The sequence below is a fragment of the Scyliorhinus canicula genome, chromosome 4, assembly GCF_902713615.1.
Source record: "Scyliorhinus canicula chromosome 4, sScyCan1.1, whole genome shotgun sequence".
Taxonomy (NCBI): domain Eukaryota; kingdom Metazoa; phylum Chordata; class Chondrichthyes; order Carcharhiniformes; family Scyliorhinidae; genus Scyliorhinus; species Scyliorhinus canicula.
The window spans coordinates 6,891,245-6,913,990 of NC_052149.1; the positions used below are offsets into that span (position 1 = coordinate 6,891,245).

At 52.9% G+C, this 22,746-nt stretch overlaps 1 protein-coding gene across 2 annotated transcripts in view; it reads right to left on the minus strand.

The window, feature by feature from the left end:
* Positions 1-2,528: 2,528 nt before the first annotated feature.
* The window catches only part of LOC119964333 (di-N-acetylchitobiase-like), a 35,107-nt gene continuing 14,889 nt past the window's right edge, over positions 2,529-22,746 (minus strand). Inside the window, exons 4-7 of one of the 2 annotated variants that reach the window (XM_038793654.1) lie at positions 19,976-20,036; positions 19,795-19,892; positions 16,737-16,898; positions 2,529-2,889 (exon numbers count right to left, since the gene is read on the minus strand). In XM_038793654.1, coding sequence (XP_038649582.1) covers positions 2,677-2,889; positions 16,737-16,898; positions 19,795-19,892; positions 19,976-20,036 — 534 coding nt within the window. In that variant the 3' untranslated portion in view covers positions 2,529-2,676. Of the gene's footprint in view, positions 2,890-16,736; positions 16,899-19,794; positions 19,893-19,975; positions 20,148-22,746 lie in introns of both variants that reach the window. The other variant, XM_038793653.1, reaches the window with a different exon arrangement.

The following is a 22,746-nucleotide window of genomic DNA, read 5'->3' on the forward strand; positions in this document are numbered from 1 at the left end:
CACCCTCAACCTGAATTTTAAATTCGAACATGCTATGATCACTCTTCCCTCGAGGATCCTTAACTATGTGGTCATTAATTAATCACTTCTGATTACACAATAGCAAATCCAGAATACCCTGCTCCCTGGTTGGTGCCACAAATATGTCTCCAAGAAACAATCTCTAATACATTCAATGAACTCTCCCTCAAGTATACCCTTGCCAATTTGATTAATTCACTCTTTATGCATATTAAAATACCGATGATTAATGTTGCATCTTTCTTACAAGCCTCCAATATTTTTTGTTTTTTACTGTGCTCCACTGAGGGACAAATATTTGGGGTTCTATAGATTACACCCGCCAGGGACTTCTTTCCTTTCTATTTCTTATTTTTACCCTTGATCTCGTGTTTATATCATTCCATACTACAGCGCTGATCCTTTCCAAACCATCATTTCGCAGAAGGGCTCCCATTGCTCTGTTACTGCTTTACCTTGCCATTTTGAATTCCCACCCAGGGCTAGATCTGTTTTTATAGTTGGGAAGGCATACCTTTGCTCAATGCTGAAAGAGGTTACTTCCCTTCTCCATTCCAAACCTCGATTTGGATTTCACCGTGTTCATGTAATTTCCATGTCTGAGTTGTACTCTTCTCTCAGAGGTGGTTGCTCCATGAATCACAAAGTTCACCAACCAACTTTGTGATGGAACAAAGTTGTAACAGGAATGGAGAGCATGATAATTCTTGCTGGGTAGAATTATAAATGATTCCAGAGAAAGTGGGAGACACATCATATCCACCGAGCTGACTCCAATGGTACGTTCCGCATATTGGCAATGAGTAAGGAATGTGTATAACTAAGTACTACTACATAGATGTCACAAGATTAGACCCATGGGGATTATTTTCTAATCGGATCTACAATTGTTCTAAATTTGCATAATTCCCACTTTCCTCAATCAACTCAGCTAAACTCTCACTTTGTTTTATTTATGAAATACATATTCATCAAGATGCCTTTCAGAAACGGATAATTGTACAGCACTCGGGATTCAAGCTTCCAATTGTCACAATGCTTTGTACTGTTACATTAAAAATCAGCTGCAAAAAAAACAATATTATTCGCTGACTATTCGCACCCTATAATGGAGGAAATAACAAATTGAAATATCATCTTGGCTCAAATGATAACCTGAAGTAAAATAAAACCACAGTATATAATCATTAAGATGTGCATACAACAGACAGGTCTCGTAAGAATTGTATGTTTGCCCATTGGAAAAGCTAATTTGTTCCCAGAATTATAAGTATTAATTGGCAAAAGCCATTGTCATTAAGTTTGTTTTTTTATTCATTCGTGGGGTGTGGGCCTCATTGCCGAGGCCAATATTTATTGCCAAGTTCAAATCCCCTTTGAGAAGATGGTAGTGAGCTGCCTTCTTGAATCTCTGCAGTCCATGTGCTGTTGGTACGCCCACAGCGCTAGTAAGGGAGGGAGTTCCATGTACGCCCACAGGTACGCCCACAGAGCTAGTAGGGAGGGAGTTCCATGTACGCCCACAGGTACGCCCACAGTGCTAGTAGGGAGGGAGTTCCATGTACGCCCACAGGTACGCCCACAGTGCTAGTAGGGAGGGAGTTCCATGTACGCCCACAGGTACGCCCACAGTGCTAGTAAGGGAGGGAGTTCCACGTACGGCCACAGGTACGCCCACAGTGCTAGTAGGGAGGGAGTTCCATGTACGCCCACAGGTACGCCCACATAGCTAGTAGGGAGGGAGTTCCATGTACGCCCACAGGTACGCCCACAGTGCTAGTAGGGAGGGAGTTCCATGTACGCCCACAGGTACGCCCACATAGCTAGTAGGGAGGGAGTTCCATGTACGCCCACAGGTACGCCCACAGCGCTAGTAGGGAGGGAGTTCCACGTACGCCCACAGGTACGCCCACAGTGCTAGTAGGGAGGGAGTTCCATGTACGCCCACAGGTACGCCCACAGTGCTAGTAAGGGAGGGAGTTCCACGTACGCCCACAGGTACGCCCACAGTGCTAGTAGGGAGGGAGTTCCATGATTTTGATCCAATGACAAAGAAGGCCTAGTTCAATGCCAGGTGGTCCATTCGCTTTCAGTCCTTGTTGCTATTCTCTAGTGTTTTGATTCGAGGGTGCTTCAGAGGGCATTTAAGAGTCACCACATTGCTGTGGATCTGAAGTCATATGTAGGCCAGACTAGGTAAGGATGGCAGATTTCCTTCCCTAAAGGATATAAGTGAACCAGATGGGATTTTTCCACAGTGGTTTCATGGTCATCATTAAACTTGTAATTCCAGATTTTTATTTATAGAGCTTAAATTCCACCATCGTTGTGGTAGGATTCAAACCCCCGTACCCAAAACATGACCATGTTCTCTGGATTAGTAGACCAGTAACAATAGCACTACAGCCCTCCTTCCCAGAAGTTAAATGATAGTTAACAAAGATTTGTTGCATTTTGTAAGCAACCTAGTAAGATACCTGAAGAACTTTGTTGGCAAATCACATTAGTATATTTTCTGTCCATTTATTAGGAATTCATTCATCACCTGAAATGTTAAATCTGTTCCCTTGATCTGGGTTACTTTAATTATTAATGTTGGAAGCTACCTCACTTTCAGCTGCGTTTATCAGCAAAACTAATCACATTACATGCAGATTAAATGGTTCCAACTGTCCACTTTTTTCTGACCGGGCACAGAGCATTCCACATGTCTTCAGTTTGCATCGCTGCCTTTGGACTGAAACTGTAATTTAGGCCAGCTCCAAACCACACACCTATACCACCGAGTTTTAATTTCTTCATGATCGTTGACTTTAGTGAAATGCTCTCTGGGTCATCATACCAGACCTCGTGGTATATATTATTAGCCTGCCATAAAAGTCAAAGGGGTTACACAGAGAGGACATACTTTTGGATCAATGTAATGACACAACACAGAGCATCTTAAAAAGCATTATTTAACTGCAATAAATTTTGACTTGCATTGAAGGATATATTTAGATGAAATTTGAACCAATTGAGGACAAAGATTCTCTCAGAGGGTTAGTCCATAAGACCAAAAGATATAGGAGCAGAATTAGGCCATTCGGCCCATCGGGTCTGCTCCACCATTAGGTCATGCCTGATATGTTCCCCATCCCCATTCTCCCCTTAACTCATGATTCCCTGGAATTGGGTTGCCTGCGTTTGGAACTCTCTTCCTCAAAAGTTGATTGAGGCATTGTCTTTGAACATTGTTAAAGCAGAAGTAGATAGGTCTTAATAAATAAAGGGAGGAAGGTTTTCGGGAGCAGGCAGCAACGTGAAGTTGAGGTTAAAATTAGGTCAGTCATAAACTCATTGAATGCTGGAGCAGGCCCAAGGTGTCTAGTGGCCTACTTCTTCAGATCTGTATCTTTGTCTGAGCTCACATCCTCTTCAGCATCAATCCAGTTACATAACTAGTTCACTCCCTCGAGAATACACATTCCTTTTTCAAATTTCACCAAGGCTGGATTTTGAGAATAAACACCTAAGAAAATAATAAATAGGAACTGGAGTAGGCCCGTTGGCCCTCCAAGCCGACTCTGCCAATCAGAGCCAGAGTCTCCCCCATGTGACGTGGACAAGATGGGCCGGAAGGCCTCCTTTTGTGCTGTAACGGTTCTATGATTCTTGGTGCTTGACATTTAAATGAAGGTAACCTGGTGGGACATCGTCAGGGAGAATTGCTATGGTAAATTCAAACTAAACTGCCCAAGCAGTCAGCCTAGCTACTGTGAGTTAAATTGTGTAATTAAATGAAAGTAGATTGTGAAGAGGACATAAGGAGGCTACAAAGGGACATAGATAGGTTAAGTGGTCGGACAGATCTGGCAAATGAAGGGTATGTGCGCAAGTGTGAAATTGTTGCATTTGGCAGGAAGAATAAAAACAATAATTTTATTATCTAAATGGTAAGAAATTGCAGAGCAGAGGTGTAGAGGGGTCTGGGTGTCCTAGTCCATGAATCACAAAAGGCTCGTGCAGCAAGTAATTAGGAAAGGTAATAGAAGGTTCCTGTTTATAGTAAGGGGAATTTAATACAAAAGTAGAGAGGTTATACTTCAGTTGTACAGGACATTGGTGACAGTGTGGAGTACTATACCGTATTAGTCTCTTTATTGAAAGACTGACTGGACTGAGATGTATAACGAGACAAGACACAGTTGATACGCAGCAAAACAAATTTTTGTGACTGAAGGCGACAATGTCAATCTCCTTGGAAACTCTCCTTCAATGGTCCCTCTCCACTGTCAGAATCCCCACTACAAGTGTGAATGGGGTTTTCCACTACACTTCCAAAGTTATGACAGTGGAACAAGAAAACAAGAGTTGAAAGGAAATTTCTCGTCTATTGTCTTACAACAACAAACTCAATGAACTCATCCAGATACTGTACAATATATATATATCCCAGGAACATTGTCGTCATTCGTTGTGTCTGTTTTCTCTGATAAACAAGATTACAGAATGACTACATGTACAAAGATTCTAAAGAGAGTGTTTGACCGTAGAACCACTGAAATGTTACAGTTGCAGCAAGAGGCCATTCAGCCCCATGACGTTTGCATTTCTATATTTGTATTTTCATTTCTATAGCACATTTCACAAACTCAACACACTGGGCTGGATTCACCGTTTTTGAGACTAAGTGCGGAGGAACTGTGGCGTTCTACGCCAAAATAAAATCGGCGGCGACCTCTCACTGATCCTGCGACAGGTAAAGGGGGTAGCAGCCTCCCACGGTATAAAGGCCTGCAGGATGTCTGAGTCCATGGCGCGTAAAACATGGCGCCAGGCATGCGCGGAACTGACCTGCCAAATACTGCCCCCTGGCCATCCCCTGGCCATCCCCCACCAGTTCCCCCAGCCCTTCGCGGAGGCCACCTTGGCCAGCAGTATGGCTCCAGCCCGACTGTGCCGCAGCCGCCACACGGGTTCCCAACCGCTGAGACCACTCGTGTCCCGCGCGGTCGGGAACTCGGCCCATCGGGGAAGGCCTTCAGGTGACGCATCAACGCCATTCCAGCAGTGTACGGCCCGCGAAGTGATGACGCCATTTCGGAAGGGGCGGAGGATAGAAGACTGGCGCCATCCCCTGATTTGGGCATCTGAAGCAATGCTCCGCCCAATCGCCGATTACAAAATGAATCCTGCCCCATATTCCTCAGTCCCACATGGTTCTCCAGTCTCTAGTGCAGGTCCTGACAAGCATCTGCCTGATGCGGTGTACCTCACGGCGGACAAAGGGGGTAACGCTTTAGGGGAGTTTCCCCCAAAGTCCATCGGAGGGCCACCCTGCCCACAACAATGCATGACCTGCCCACACTAACCCCACCAGACATCCCCACCAGCCCCCACCAGGGATCCACTAAGTAAAGAGACCCCCACAATTAACTGCCAAATTAGAGACCCTCCCCCCCACAGACCCCCTAAATAAAGAGACTCTCACTGCGACCCCCAAATTAAAGAGACCCTCAAGAGAGCCCCCAGAAGAGAATGACCCCTGTCTGGAAGGCCCCCACAAGAGAGATCCCTGTCAGAGAGCCCCCAGAAGAGAATGACCCCTGTCTGGAAGGCCCCCACAAGAGAGATACCCGTCTGGGAGCGAGAGAGCAGTCCAGACAGAGGCGGTAAAAATAAAAATCACTGCTTTAAAACTTACCTGGGCAACACACCTGCTGGCTCAGGAAGCACATGCACGGCAGATGTAGTATAATGTGAATAAATGTGAGGTTATCCACATCAGTAGCAAAAATAGGAAGGCAGATTATTATTTGAATGGGTGTAAATTGAGAGGGTGGATACTCAGCGAGACCTTGGTGTCCTCGTGCGTCAGTCGCTGAAAGCAAGCGCGCAGGTACAGCAGGCGGTAAAGAAGGCAAATGGTATGTTGGCCTTCATAGCGAGAGGATTTGAGTCTAGGAATAGGGGTGTATTACTGTAATTGTATAGAGAATTGGTGAGGCCACACCTGGAGTATTGTGGGCAGTTTTGGTGTCCTTATCTGAGGAAGGATGTTTTTACTATGGAGGGAGTGCAGCGAAGATTTACCAGGCTGATTCCTGGGATGACGGGTCTGTCATATGAGGAGAGACTGAGTCGGTTAGGATTATATTCATTGGAGTTTAGAAGAGTGAGAGGGGTTCGCATAGAAATTTATTACATTTGAACAAGATTAGACAGGGGAGATTCAGAAAGAATGTTCCCGATGGGTGGGGGAGTTCAGAATTAGGGGTCGTAGTTTGAGGATAAGGGGTAAACCTTTTAGGACGGAGGTGAGGAGAAATTTCTGCACCCAGAGAGCGGGGAATCTGTGGAATTCGCTACCACAGAAAGTAGTTGAGGCCAAATTGTTGTGGTAATTTCACAAAGGAATTAGATATTGTTCTTGGGGCTAAAGGGATCAAGAGATATGGGGGGGAAGGCGGGATCAGGTTGTTGAATTTGATGATCAGCCATGATCATAATGAATGGAGGAGCAGGCTGCAAGGACCAATGACCTCCTCCTGCTTCTATTGTCTATGTTTCTCTGGAAAGCACTTAACTCTGTTTGATGCGGTCCAGGAACTGTCACTCATAGCTGATGTTTAGCAACATTGCAGTTACTTTCACAGTTGAAGAATTCAAAGTTACTCAACCATGAAGGGAGATGTCCGAACAATGCTGACAGCTGGGTGTGTGTGGGAGCTGTCAATCAAAGCCTGGTAAAATCAATATCAAAGAGAAATGTAGGAATGACTTGCAGATCAAAGATCTCTGGAGGGGTTTAAATCCAGCGGACTGTTTTTCTCTTTCCAGGAACTGACAGGTGCTGCTTCCTGTGCCTGAGCCAGCACGTGTATTGTCCAGGTGAGCTTTAAAGCAATGCCTTTGTCTCGACTGCTCTCTAGTTTCCAGACAGGAGCCTCTCTTCTGGGCATCTCTGTGAGTCTCTTTAATTAGGAGGTCTCTGTGGGGAGGGTCATTGAATAGAATCCTTACAGTGCAGAAGAAGGCCATTTGACCCATCAAGTCTGCACAAACCCTCTGAAAGAGCACTCCACCTGGGCCCACACCTCCCCCTATCCCCATAACCCAGTATACCCCACCTAAGGATCAATGCACCATGGCCAATCTACCTAACCTGCACCGTGGGAGGAAAGTGGAGCACCCAGAGGAAACCCGCTCAGACACAGGGAGTACATACAAATTCCACACAGACAGTGACCCAAGGCTAAATTGAACGCGGGTTCCTGGCGCTGTGAGGCAACAGTGCCAACCAATTTATTTAGCGGGTCTCTTTATTTGGGAGGCCTGTGGGTGGTGTGTCTTTAATGTCGAATTCTCTGCTGGGGGGTGTGGGCAGTGGTCAAAGTCACCGCTGAATTGAGGGGAGGGGAAACTGGGGGCGATCCATGAAATCCCGGGGAGGGGGTCTGGATTGTGCTGCGGGGAGATGTTGAATTGTGTTGCCGCTGGGGGGGGAGGGGGGGGGGGGTGGGTGCTGAATTGCATTGCGGGGTGGAGGGGGCCCAGCCATGCCACCCTGTTATTGGGCCGCTCAGTAGCGGATTCCCCAAAGATTCCCTCGCAATCCTCACCATGTAAAAAGTTGCATGGCCGCGGATTGGCACAGCATGACCACAAAGCAGGTGCAATTCAGCTCCAGGTGGGCAAAGACCTGGCGGGATTCTCCATTCCTGAGACTAAGTGTTGACGCTGGGGCAGGATTTGTGGACTTCCACGACAGCAAAGCTGGCGAAGCACCTGGAGCGATTGAGCCACTATTGAGGGACTAGCACTGGTGCCATGTGGAACGCAATCCACTGAGAAAGATGTGCAATCACAAAGATGTGCAGGTTAGGTGGATTGCCCATGATAAATTGCCCTTAGTGTCCAAAATTGCCCTTAGTGTTGGGTGGGGTTACTGGGTTATGGGGATAGGGTGGAGGTGTTGACCTTGGGTAGGGCGCTCTTTCCAAGAGCCGGTGCAGACTCGATGGGCCGAATGGCCTCCTTCTGCACTGTAAATTCTATTTTTAAAAAGAATGGTGTGAGATTCATCGGATTTGTGATTGATACTCAGGAGGCTGACACTTCACTCCCCATACACACTATCCCAGCCAACAATATGGCACCAAGACGCACGGCCCCACGATTCACCGACGCCGAGCTTGAGACCCTCCTGGATAACGTAGTTAGGTGGGCCGCCCTGTACCCCAGCCCAGAAAGGAGGCTGCCCGCTGCCTCCCTGCACCATGCCTGGGCGCAGCTGGTAGCGGCGGTCAGTGCCACCAGCTACACCATCTTGACCGGCCAACAATGCCGTAAAAAACTGCACAACCTGCTCAGCGTGGCCAGGTTGAGTAGGCAGCACTGTGCCCACGGCACCAATCCCTGTCCCACACACCACCCTCACCCCCACACCACCTTCATCCCCAGACCACCCTCACCCCCACCCTCACCCCCACACCACCCTCACACCCACACCATTCTCACCCTCACCCCCACACCACCCTCACCCCCACACCACCCTCACACCCACCCTCACCCCCACACCACCCCCACACCACCTTCATCCCCAGACCACCCTCACCCCCATCCTGACCCCCACACCACCCTTACACCCACACCATTCTCACTCTCACCCCACACCACCCACACACCCACACCATTCTCACTCCCACCCTCACCCCCACACCACCCTCACCCCCACACCATTCTCACTCCCACCCTCACCCCCACACCACCCTCACCCCCACCCTGACCCCCACACCACCCTTACACCCACACCATTCTCACTCTCACCCCCACACCACCCACACCCCCACACCATTCTCACTCCCACCCCCACCCCCACCCTGACCCCCACACCACCTCCCCACCACCCCCACTAACCCCAATGATCTTGCCTTGTGTCTTGCAGTACCAGCCTGTGATGGGGGCAGGCACACAGCCTGGGCAGCCACGTGCCAGTGCCACCTGAACATTGCAGCGGCGCTCCTGAGCGTGGCCCACTCACAGCGGGCCATGGGTGAGAGCGTCGGCGTCAATGTCCAGGCCCTGGCCGATGTGGCAGAGTCATGGGGAGGTGGCCCAATCCCAGAGGGAGATGGAGCAGTCACGGCTGATGTGGCACGGACCCAGAAGGTGGTGGCACAGTCACAGGGTGATGTGGCGCAGTCCCAGATTGAGGTGGTCCACTCCCTGTGCTCCATGGCCGTGAGCGTGCAGACCCTGACCAAGACGAGAGTTTACCTCCAGGACTGGCAGCGCCACGTGGCGTGGGAGCCTCAGGGGATAGCTCTACTCTCCTCCTGTCCCATGGAGTAGCCCGGGGCCACCGGGCACCCCAATGGAGGAGGAGGGGATGGGGCCTGTGCCGGTGACTCCCTCAGGGGAGGTGCCAGAACACCGCAGCACCTCCAACTCCCCCGCTGCTGTCCCTGTTGGGCAGCGGGCAGAAAAGGGGAGCACCACGCCACCTGGGTTCCGCCAGTAGCAGCCGGACCCAGCCAGGCACCGTCGCCCCAGAAGACAGCCGCCAACGGGGACCCAGGTCACAGAGCGGGAATCATAGCAAGACGCCTCTAATCCTGATGCACCAGGGGCTGGATTAGCACACTGGGCTAAATCGCTGACAGACCAAAGCAGGCCAGCAGCACGGTTCAATTCCCGTGCCAGCCTCCCCGAACAGGCGCTGGAATGTGGCGACTAGGGGCTTTTCACAGTAACTTCATTGAAGCCTAATCGTGACAATAAGAGATTTTCATTTTCTTTTTTTTTTCATTTTATCTGGGGATTCACCTAGACACAGCCTTAGGGCCTGTAAGGTGAGAAAATCCGACACCAGTTAAGTTGGCACGGGTGCAGTTTAGTGATAGGGGCTAGAGCACATATCTTGATAAAGATGTTGTCACATTAAACAACTGTTCATCCTGTTACAACCTGCCTCGGTGCTCTGTCAGATGGGTGTGAGGGCTGGTCCGGTCTGGCCACAGAGGGGGGTGCTCTGCTCCGGTGTCCCACCCCCATTTACTGCCCCCCTTCCACCGTCAGCTGAAGTTGCATCCCGCCATTGTCTCCCAGACAGAGAAATTTGTCCCATATTTTCAAAAACCGAAATGATTTGGGTTTGTTTCTTATCAACTCCCATTTTCTTGTCAATTCTCCAGTTACACACATTTTCCACGGTACTAACTCAGCTTGAGCTTTGCTGAGTCCGAGACACAGGGGGCTGAATTCTCCATTGACCAAAGGCAAAATCAGAAAAGTCAATTGGACGGATAATCGGTTTCAACATCAAGATCGCAGCACCCGCCCATTTGACGCCAAATTGCTATTCTCCGTCACGTTGACAGCGGTGTCAGTGTGTTCCGGAACGCACATGCAGTAGACACCGCTTGGATGTCATTAGCGGGCCCACCCAGGTATTTGCCGGGGCCTCCGCCTCCAATTGGCTGAGTTCCCGACGCCGCGGTTCACTTGTGCTTTTAAAAATCGTGAAATCGGCGTGGCGGCTGCGGAGGGAACGAGACAGAGGAGGTAGGGCCTGGAGAGGAGCTACTGCAGGCTGCCGGGCCGATCACTGGCTGGACTAGCTGGGGTGGGGAGAGGCCCTGCAGGGCCAGGGGAGATGAGGGGGTGGAGACCGAGTGGCAGGGATGACCCCCCCCCCCCCCCCCCCCACGGAACTGGGCGGTGGCCGGGCATCGATCGCCATTACGGCAGCCACCTTGCTGACCACCCACTTTGGCACCTGGTTCTGCAGTGTGCCACTGACTGTATGGGTGCCCCAGGGGATTGGGGGGGGGGGGGGGGGACATGGGGGTGCGGATCCCACAGTGGTTGGGCATGTGGGTACACACCATGCTAACATGTCGTCCTTTCACCCTCTGTAGATAATGGATATTGGAATTCAACCCGCAATGGGAGTGCAGCGAAGGTTTACCAGACTGATTCCAGGGATGGCGGGACTGTTATATGAGGAGAGATTGACTACGTTGGGATTGTTCTCGCTGGAGTTCCGAAGAATGAGGGGGGATCTCATAGAGACTTACAAACTTCTAACAGGACTAGACAGGGTAGATGCAGCAAAGATGTTACCAATGATGGGCGTGTCCAGAACCAGGGGTCACAGTCTGAGGATTCAGGGTAAACTATATCGGACAGAGATAAGGAGACATTTCTTCACCCAAAGAATGGTGGGCCTGTGGAATTCATTACCACAGGAAGTAGTTGATGCTAAAACTTTGAATATATTCAAGAGGCGGCTGGATATAGCACTTGGGGAGAATGAGATCAAAGGCTATGGGGAGAAAGCAGGATTAGGCTATTGAGTTGGATGATCAGCCATTATCGTGATGAATGGCGGAGCAGGCTCGAAGGGCCAAAAGGCCTCCTCCTGCTCCTATAGTGTAACTCTGTATGTAATGGTGGCCTTCCTGCTGGTCGCCACAGTCCTTGGGGTGCCCTGAGGCTGTACGAGCTGCCGCTGCTCAAGGAGGAGGAGGAAGCTACAGCAGCGGAGCAGGCAGCAGCAGAGCAGGCAGCAGCGGAGCGGGCAGCAGCGGAGCGGGCAGCAGCGGAGAGTGAAGCAGGCAGCAGCGGAGCGGGCAGCAGCGGAGAGTGAAGCAGGCAGCAGCGGAGAGTGAAGCAGGCAGCAGCGGAGCGGGCAGCAGCGGAGCAGGCAGCAGCGGAGAGTGAAGCAGGCAGCAGCGGAGAGTGAAGCAGGCAGCAGCGGAGAATGAAGCAGGCAGCAGCGGAGAGTGAAGCAGGCAGCAGCGGAGAGTGAAGCAGGCAGCAGCGGAGAGTGAAGAAGGCAGCAGCGGAGAGTGAAGCAGGCAGCAACGGAGCAGGCAGCAGCGGAGAGTGAAGCAGGCAGCAGCGGAGAGTGAAGCAGGCAGCAGCGGAGAGTGAAGCAGGCAGCAGCGGAGCAGGCAGCAGCGGAGAGTGAAGCAGGCAGCAGCGGAGCAGGCAGCAGCGGAGAGTGAAGCAGGCAGCAGCGGAGAGTGAAGCAGGCAGCAGCGGAGCAGGCAGCAGCGGAGAGTGAAGCAGGCAGCAGCGGAGAGTGAAGCAGGCAGCAGTGGAGAGTGAAGCAGGCAGCAGCGGAGCAGGCAGCAGCAGAGAGTGAAGCAGGCAGCAGCGGAGAGTGAAGTAGGCAGCAGCGGAGAGTGAAGCAGGCAGCAGCGGAGCAGGCAGCAGCGGAGCAGGCAGCAGCGGAGAGTGAAGCAGGCAGCAGCGGAGCAGGCAGCAGCGGAGAGTGAAGCAGGCAGCAGCGGAGCGGGCAGCAGCGGAGAGTGAAGCAGGCAGCAGCGGAGAGTGAAGCAGGCAGCAGCGGAGCAGGCAGCAGCAGAGAGTGAAGCAGGCAGCAGCGGAGAGTGAAGCAGGCAGCAGCGGAGAGTGAAGCAGGCAGCAGCGGACCAGGTAGCAGCGGAGAGTGAAGCAGGCAGCAGCGGAGAGTGAAGCAGGCAGCAGCGGAGAGTGAAGCAGGCAGCAGCGGAGCAGGCAGCAGCGGAGAGTGAAGCAGGCAGCAGCGGAGAGTGAAGCAGGCAGCAGCGGAGAGTGAAGCAGGCAGCAGCAGAGAGTGAAGCAGGCAGCAGCGGAGCAGGCAGCAGCGGAGAGTGAAGCAGGCAGCAGCGGAGAGTGAAGCAGGCAGCAGCGGAGAGTGAAGCAGGCAGCAGCAGAGAGTGAAGCAGCCAGCAGCGGAGCAGGCAGCAGCGGAGAGTGAAGCAGACAGCAGCGGAGAGTGAAGCAGGCAGCAGCGGAGCAGGCAGCAGCAGAGAGTGAAGCAGGCAGCAGCGGAGAGTGAAGCAGGCAGCAGCGGAGCAGGCAGCAGCGGAGCAGGCAGCAGTGGAGAGTGAAGCAGGCAGCAGCAGGATGTGCAGCAGAGGGACAGATGGCAGCCGCCCAGGATGGAGAGGGAGCCGCCCGACAGGCCGAGGAGGAGGAGGTGCCAAGGAGGTGCCACATTAGGACTCATGTGTACTGACAGCACCTGCCATTCGAGGAGCTGCCAGGCGGGGCACACCATCGAACACTCCAGCTGAGCACAGAGACAGTGCGACAGATCTGCCAGATGTGGCACCACGGGGGTATGGGGGAGGGCACCTGCTCCCAGTCGCATTCAAAATGACGGTCGCCCTGAACCTCTGTATGATGGGGTCCTTCCAGTCGCCGAGTGGGGACCTCACAGACCTCACAGATGGATCCGCGCCGTCACAGAGTCCCTAAGCGCCCCGGTAGAACAATACATCTATTTCAGTGTGGACTGAGCACCAGGGTGCCCAGGCAGTGGGGTCCGCTGCCATCGACAGGATGCCGCACGTTCAGGGGGTGATCGACGGGATACACTGCGCCCTATGGGCACCTACAGATGACAGGCCGCTCTACACCAATCAAAAGGGGTTCCACTCGATGAATGTCCAGCTGATATGCGATCATCAGCTGCGCATCATTCACCTCCGTGCCCGATATCCCAGCCGTGTGCACGACGCCCTCATCCTGGCACACTCGATGAGTCCTGACATGTTCGAGACTCCCCCTCCCCCGACTGAGGGGTTAGCTCCTGGGTAATAGGGATTATCTGCTGCAGGCGTGGCTGCTGACTGGCAGACCGGCATGGAGACCCGCTACATGGACACCCATACAGCGACCAGGAGTGCGATCGATCAGTGCTACGGCCTCCTAAAGATGCTGAGCATAGGGCTGGCTTAGCTGCACAGGGCTGGCTTAGAGCTGCACAGGGCTGGCTTAGCTGCACAGGGCTGGCTTAGCTGCACAGGGCTGGCTTAGAGCTGCACAGGGCTGGCTTAGCGGCACAGGGCTGGCTTAGAGCTGCACAGGGCTGGCTTGGCTGCACAGGGCTGGCTTAGAGCTGCACAGGGCTGGCTTAGCTGCACAGGGCTGGCTTAGCTGCACAGGGCTGGCTTAGCGGCACGGGGCTGGCTTAGCGGCACAGGGCTGGCTTAGCGGCACGGGGCTGGCTTAGCGGCACAGGGCTGGCTTAGAGCTGCACAGGGCTGGCTTGGCTGCACAGGGCTGGCTTAGAGCTGCACAGGGCTGGCTTAGCTGCACAGGGCTGGTTTAGCTCAATGGGCTAGACAGCTAGTTTGTAATGCAGAATAAGGCCAGCAGCATGGGTTCAATACCCGTACCAGCTGAGAATTCTGAATTCTCCCTCTGTGTACCCAAACAGGCGCCAGAATGTGGCGACTAGGGGCTTTTCACAGTAACTTAATTGCAGTGTTAATGTAAGCCTACTTATGACAATAAAGGTTATTTATTTATTGAAGATGCGGTTCAGGGGCTTGGTGCGCTCTGGAGGTGCTCTCCAGTCTGCTGCTGAGAGGCTTGCCCACATGGTCGGGGCCTGCTGCATCTCCACAACATTGTACAGCAGCGGGTGCGATGTGCAGGAGGAAGAGGAACACCAGGTCTTGTCCAATGAGGAGAATGCGGAGGAGGGAGAGGGTGGGTTGGACATGGCAGGCGTCTTCTGGGGTGACCCGGCCTGAATGGGTCCGGGTACTGCTCGGGTGTCTCAGGTGGCCTGGTACTGTCCTGTTGTACCTGCTGCCCACCAGATACGCCAGGGACAGGAGAGGCAGGGTGGAATCCGAGGGTGCAGCGCTGTCCCTCCTTTGGGGTGCCCAATGGCCCCCAGGCTACGTTATGGGAAAGGGACGCAGACGGGGCTATCCCCTGAGGCCCCCCTGATACCTGCCACTGCCAGTCCTGGAAGCCCGCTCTGCTCCCGACCAGGTTCTGCTTGCTCGTGGCCATGGAGCGCAGGGAGTGGACCATCTCCGTCTCAGACTGTGCCACACCACACAGCGACTGTGCCACTGCCTTCTGGCTCTGTGTCACATCAGCCAGTGACTGCACCATCTCCCTCTGGGACTGGGCCACCTCCTTCTGTGTCTGCGTCGCGTCATGCCAGCCAGTGCCTGGGCAATGCCCCAGACATTCCCAGACTTGGGCTGCTGTGACTGGGCCATGCTCAGTGGCGCCACTGCGGTGACCAGGTGGCTCGGGCACATGGCTGCCTGTGAGGTGGCAGCCCTGTCCTGGGCTTCAGCCAGCACCTGCACAGAATGTCCCAGGACTTGGACATGTTGATCCATATTCAAAATCATCGCCCCCAGTGCCTCCACCGCGGATGCCACCCATGCGGTGTGGCCCTGGGTGGCACACATTGTCGGCACCACCTCCATGCAGTTAGGCTTCTCCAATTGCACCGACAGGTGCTAGATGCTCACCACCAACCCCTGGCTCTGCGTCTGCATCTCCACAATCGATGGAACTGCCTGCTCCAGAAGCCTGAGACGGGTGTGGACGGTGGTTCATTCCCCAGGTGGGCCTGCCCTCCGTCAGTCCCCCCAGTTTCGGGAGTTCCTACCTCCATCTGCTGTACCGGGACAACTGTGTGGTGCGCACCAGAGAACATCCCAGGAGCGTCTGCACTCACATGGCCAACTGAGGTGAGTGTCTCTGGGATGGTGGAGGGTGATGGAGACACTGTGATGGGGAATCACTGTCATTCTCTGACCCGAGCTCTGGGATCTCCTGGGTCTCGGGCGGAGGCTGGGGTCCGGGCTGCTCCCATCACTGCTCGGCTCACGGGAGGGCTCTGGTTGTGGCACTGGCTGGGGGCGCCAGTTGGACCCGCCCCATCTCCAGCAGGTCCTGCAAGACACAAGACAAAATGTATCATTGGGCCGCGAACCATGGGGAACGGATGGGTGGGGGGGGCGTAAACAAGCAGGGACTCACTTCCTCGCCCACGGTCGGTCGAGCTCCACCTCGGCGACCTACCTTTCCTCTGGGCTGCCGACCACGTCCAGGGCCCTCTGCCATGGTGAGGGGCCACAGGTCCGGCGATCCCTCTCCTGTCTTCTCCCGCTTCCGGCCGTTGTGCGCAGCCTTTTCCTGGGGGGAGCGGGCGGGGGGGCGGTACATAAAACAGCAGGGTTATACATTCCGATGCATGCATCCCAGGGGGTGGGTAGGTGATGGCCTCAGTGGCCAGGTCACCTGGCCGTGGCAGCCGGTATGGGTACTCGCCTGCAGGGTGGGGGTTCGGGAGCGTGTAGGAAGGGGGGTTAGTGGCAAGGGCACACTGCTGCCTGGCTACCCTCAGCAGGTTGTGCAGATTTTTTCCCGGCACTGTTGGCCCATCCGGACGTTGTTTCCCACGGCGCTCACGGCCCTGCCACCTGCACCCGGGCACGATGAACGGTGACAGCTGGCAACCTCCTTCCGGGCCGGGATACAGGGTCACCTGCTACTCCACCGCCTCCAACAGTGTCTGCAGCTCGGATTCTGTGAACCTCGGACTGCTCTCCTCGCTGCCATCATGGTGGCTGGGATGGTGTGTGTGTCGGGGCAAGAACTGTTTTTGGCGGCTGCAGCTGTGTCAGCCTTTGGGCGTCAATCGCGAAACCGGCGAATCTGACACCACTTCCCATTGGAATCGATTGTGTTCCACGCGGTGCCGGTGATAGCCACTTAACGGTAGCGGAATAGGTGCAGGTGCAGCACCGTTATTCCTGTCGTAACAGTCCATGGATTCTGCATTGGTGTCAACACTTAGTCTCAGGAACGGAGAATCCGGCTCAGGGAATATGTGGGATGATGAATCATTGCAACGTTTCCATTTAAACAATGTTAGAATGCACGGGTCTGCATTGTGCTTTGACTGATCGTCCTACCTTGTAGACATAATATGGCGATTTGTAATTATCGTCCCAGTATCTGCCGGTCAATGATTTGGGCAGCTGCTCCATGACCTCTTTGTACGGAATCTGCTTCGCCACTTCCGAACTGCAAGGAGCCCCTTGGACAGGAACCGGTTCCAGTTTGCATCTCCCAGGCTGTGGGATGAGAAAATAGGGCTCGTGAATTCTGTGAAAATCAAAGTTGTATTAGCCGCCTGACTGATCTCCACATGCACTGGCCGTGACACAAAGGCGTCAATTGAAAATGTCACATCTGAGATTGTCCGATTTTTGTAAGGTAAAAGTATAACGAGTTATTGAATCAAGGCCGGGTTTAGATCATTCAGATCACCAAACATCTAACTGATTGGTAGAACAGACACAATGGACCGAGTGGCCTGCTCCAGGTTGTTCTTTGGGAAAAGGTTTAAGAAACATGTGGTTTACAATCTGGAATCTGGAATAAGGGAACGTCTCAGTGAAATAATGTAATAAACAATGGACTGTTCCAAAATGTAATGAGATGCTCTGATTGGACAGCTTTTTAAAATTCCTTCACAGTTACGGGGAGGGAGTGGCATAATGGTATTGTCACTAGACTAGAAACCAGAGACCCAGAGTCATGCTCTGTGGACCTGGGTTCAAATCCCACCACAGCAGATGGTGAAATTTGAATTCAATACAAGTCTGGGATTAAAAGTCTAATGATGACCATGAAACGGTTATCAATCGTCTTAAAAACCCATCTGGTTCACTAATGTCTTTTAGGGAAGGAAATCTGCCATCGGTACCTGGTCTGGCCTACACGACTAGGGGCTTTTCACAGTAACTTCATTGAAGCCTACTTGTGACAATAATAATAATGATTATGTGACTCCAGACCCACAACAATTAACTGCCCCCTCAAGGGCCATGATGTGAGATTCCGGTGTTGGACTGGGGTGAGCACAGTAAGAAGTCTCACAACACCAGGTTTGTTTGGAATCACTAGCTTTCGGAGTCCTGATGAAGGAGCTGCGCTCCGAAAGCTAGTGATTCCAACCTGAAACAAACCTGTTGGACTTTAACCTAAGACACTGTGCACTCAAGGGCAATTAGGGATGGGCAATACGTGCCAGCGATGCCCACGTCCCATCAATTAATTTAAAAAAACTGACAAGGCCAGCCTTTATTGGCCATTCCTAATTACCCTTGAGAAGGTGGTGGCGAGCTGTCTTCTTGAACGACTGCGTGTGGTGTAGGTACACCCACTGTGCTATTAGGGAGGGAGATCCAGGATTTTGACTCAGCGACAGTGAAGGAACAGCGATATATTTCTAGTCAGGATGGTGAGCGACTTGAGGGGAACTTGCAGATGGTGGAGTTCCCAAGTATCTGTGGCCCTTGTCTTTCTAGATAGCGTGATCGTAGGTTTGGAAGATGCTGCCTGAGGAGACTTAGTGAGCTCCTGCAGTGCATCTTAAAGATGGTACACACAGCCGCTGTTGTGCGTCAGTGGTGAACTGTTTGAATATTTGTGGAAGGGGTGCCAATCAAGCAGGCTGCTTCGTCCTGGATGGTGTTGAGCTTCTTGAGTGTTGTTGGTCTGCACTCACCCAGGCAAGTGGAGAGTGTTCCCCCACACTCCTGACTTGCGCCTTGTAGATGGCTGACTGGCTTTGGGGAGTTGGGATGTGAGTTACTCACTGCAGGATTCCTAACCTCTGACCTCCTCTTGCAGCCACAGTATTTATATGGCTAGTCCAGTTCAGTTTCTGATCAAGTATAACCCCCAGGATGTTGATAGTGGGGGGGATTTAGTGATGGTAATGCCATTGAATGTCAAGGGTGATGGTTTGATTCTCTCTGATTGGAGATGGTCATTGCCTGGCGTGAATATTACTTGCCACTTGTCAGCCCAAGCCTGGATATTGTCCAGGTCTTGCTGTATTTGCACATGGACTACTTCAGTGTCTGAGGGGCCGCAAGTGATGCCAAACATTATGCAATCATTCGCGATTATCTCACATCTGACCTTTTGTTGGAAGGAAGGTCATTGACGAAGCAGCTGAAGATGGTTGGGCCGAGGACACGATCCTGAGGAACCCCTGCAGTGATGTCTTAGGACTGAGATAACTGACCTCCAACAACCACAGCCATCTTCTTTTGTGCCAGGTATGACTCGAACCAGCAGAGAGATTTCCCTCTGATTCTCATTGACTCCAGTTTTTCAAGGGCACCTTGATCACCTCACGCGATCAAATGCTGCCTTGATGTCAAAGGCAGTCACCTCACCTCACCTCTGGAGTTCAGATCTTTTGCTCTGTTGTCCAATTTTGGTCCAAGGCTGTAATAAGATCAGGAGTGACCCTGGCGGGACGCAAACTGAACTGATTGGTCCTGCTTTTTGGGTACAGGACAATTTTCCACATTGTCGGGTGAATTTCAGTGTTGTAGCTGTACTAGATCAGCTTGGCTAGAGCTGCATCAAGTTCTGGAGCACGAGTCATCAGTCCAAATGTCGGAATATTGTCAGGGCCCCGAGCTTTTGCAATATCCAGTGCTTTCAGCCGTTTCTTGATATCACGCGGGGTGAATTGTATTGACTGAAGAACGACATCTGTGATGCTGGGGAACTGCAGAGGAGAGTGAGATGGATCATCCACTCCGCACTTCTGGCTGAAGATTATTGCAAATGCCTCAGCCTTGTCTTTTCCGCAGATGTGCTTGCCTCCTCCATCATTGAGGATGGGAATATTTGTGGAGCCTCTATGATGGCAGATTCCCTTCCCTGAGGGACATTAATGAAGCAGAAAGCTTTTAGAATAATAAAGCTTCATGGTCACCATTACTGAGATAAGCTTTAGCTTCCAAATGATATTGAATTTAGATTCTACCAGCTACTTGGGTGGGGTTTTACTCATTGTCCCTAGAACATTGGCCTCTGGGTCACCAGCCCAGTGACATTAATATTGAACCACCTTCACCCAATTAACATGCCAGGGGAATGCACTTCAGATGTACTAATTCACTCCCATTTTGTGCACAATGCAAATTAATCATTTGTCCTTACCTCAATGAAATGCTTGCAAGGGTAATCATAACCATACCATGGAACTCCCATTACCAGCTTTCTGGAATCAATACCCAGATTAATATAAGCAGAAAGACCTAAATGGACAAAAATATGACCATTTTAGGCTAATATTGATAAAGGCCGGACACTCTTAACCAAAATGTTTCGTTGCACATACCTGAATAAGTATGGCCATAGGGAGCATTTGCTTTTGCAAAACACTCATTCCACATTTGACTCTGCATATCAAAGGACATCACAAATAAGAAGTCACAGGATCTTGCAATTCCTGCATAATCATAGCATCGAGCATCACGGCAATGAGGAGACCAGGGCACGTTTATAATAATCTGAGGGCCAGAATATAACAAAATGTTAATATAATCTCAAACCACATCTTGACTGTAACTGGTATTCATAGTACCGGTCTGTGGTTCTAATGACGCCAGTATGGATGCTGGTGACCGAGGCAACCATGCCCAGCATGTCATGGAGCAGGGCATCGGACTCCTTAATATGCGGTTCCGATACTTTGACTACTCTGGTAGTGCCCTGCAGTATATCCTGCAGAGGGTCACCCACTTTGTGGTGGTCTGCTGTGTCCTCCACATCCTGGCCTGGCAGCGGGACGATGTGCTGGAGGTGGAGGGGGAGGAATATGTGGCCACCTTGGAGGATGAGGACAAGGAGCAGCCAGATCAGGAGGACACACAAGACCAGCCAGAGGGTGGGAGCGGCGAGGGGCTGGCAAGGGAGGCCCTCTCATCTTCGCCTGACCTCACATAGGTCATTCCCCCTCTCCTCAACCACCACACCCTCTCCCCGCTCCCCTCCCTCCAATCCTCTGTCTTCCCCCTCCCCCTTCACCATCCTCTCTTACCCCCACCCCACAATTCCCACTCCCCCAGGGCCTGTGTAACATTACGGCAGGGTGATAGGACTGTGTCAGCACTGTCGCGGGTCGCTCAGTGGAGGGATGCTAACTCGCAGAGAGCTGAGAGCTGGGAGTCCTCATTCAATGCCATAGTCTGGCCTCTGGTTATCTGCTGAGTGCTCGCTCACCCCCATCACCTCCACGTGGTATGCCGGGGTTGGGCAGGGGAGATGGTGGTGGTTGAAGGGTGGAGGAGCCCAGGACCTCCATATCCGGGGAAATGGTGCATCGGATTGGTGATTTACCCGCATTGCAGGAGAAAGTGCCCGAGGCGTCATAATGGTCGAAGTCAACAGGTTTGAATGATTTCCAGCAGTATCTACAACTGCCTGACTCTCCCCACCCCTACCAGACCTTCTCCCCACCCTTTCCCTCCCCCAATGAACCCGCTTCTTATCCCCTACCACCCCCCCCCCCCCCCCATTCCCTACTCCACTCCCCCCCAGGGCCCTCTGAGTGATCCTCAATGTGCCTGGCCTTCCATGCTCTACCACTGCACCTCGGGGTGTCCCCAGATGCACATCAAGGATAGAGCAGCCCCTGCTTCCCACGTCCCATGGCCTTCGGTGCCCCTGGCGGGCATGCTCTGAGGGCTCCAGGGACAGAGCACCCTGACGCACGTGGCAGCAGCAATGCCCTGCTGTGCCGCACTGTACCTGGTACTGACTGCCAGACGTGCCGTTCTCAGGGGAGTGGAAGTTGGGGGAGCTAATGGCCACCATCCCACTCCATAGATGGCTCCAGATTGACACCCAGTGTTCCCTCCACCCGGTAGGTGCCCATAGGGCCCTGGGGTTCACCTCGGGTTGGAGGGGCAGCTGGACTGAGCCCCGGCTGCCCCTGCATCAACTGGCTCTGCCAGCCCTGGCAGCTCCCCAATGTCTGCACCCTCGACGCCCTCGGCTGTGCTCCTCAGTGACTGCGACGTGCCCTGGAGTCCCCTGGCAATGCCCATCTGCAATTGGGACACGTCCCCCAGTGACTGCGACGTGCCCTGGAGTCCCCTGGCAATGCCCATCTGCAATTGGGACACGTCCCCCAGTGACTGCGACGTGCCCTGGAGTCCCCTGGCAATGCCCATCTGTAATTGGGACTCGTCCCTCAGTGACTGCGACGTGCCCTGGAGTCCCCTGGCAATGCCCATCTGTAATTGGGACACGTCCCCCAGTGACTGCGACGTGCCCTGGAGTCCCCTGGCAATGCCCACCTGAGACTGGGACATGCTCTGCAGTGCCTCATCGAAGTCCACCTGGTGATGTCCCCAGCACTAAGGCATGCTGTCGAAGTGCTCAGCTATTGCCGTTTCTGACTCTGCCACGCATTCGACACCTTCACTCATACCGCTGATGTCGTGCAGCAGGAACTCCACTGCGGCCGCCACCTTAGCAATGTTGGCCTCGGTGCCGCGCATTGCCGGCTCCATCTCTTGCACCCATTGCCTCTGGGACTCCTCCAATCGGCTATGGCACTGCTGGCGTGGCGCTGACAGCCCACTCTGAATCTCACGGTCGCTCCCTAGCTTCTGCATCAGTTCCAGGTGAACCTGTTCCAAAGGCTCCGGGTCTGACTGGGCCCCACCTGGGTCCTGGGATCCAGCAGCCCTCCGACTGCTGTCTCACCTGGAGGCTCCTGCCTCCACCTGATGTACATCAACAGGTGTGTGGTGCTCAGCAGAATGTGCCCCATAAGCCTGACCATTACTGTCACCCACCAAGGTGTGTGTCTCTGTGCTGGTGGAAGATGGGAATGACAGCTGTGCCATGATAATGGTGGCCTCCTCAGAGCTCTCCTCCGAGATGTCCCTTTGGGTGGCGAGTGGGGAGGGGGGGGGGGGGGGCACCCTGGTTGGGCCAGCGCCATCAGCCACAGGTCCTGCGAGAGAATGGACATGTGGTCAGGGTGAGGGATGGGTCAATCTGTGTGGCATTAACAAGTCACGTTTGACAGATCATTTGGATGGGGGCTGATGGATCCTCACATCTGCACGACCTCTATTGTTTTCACTGCTCTATCCT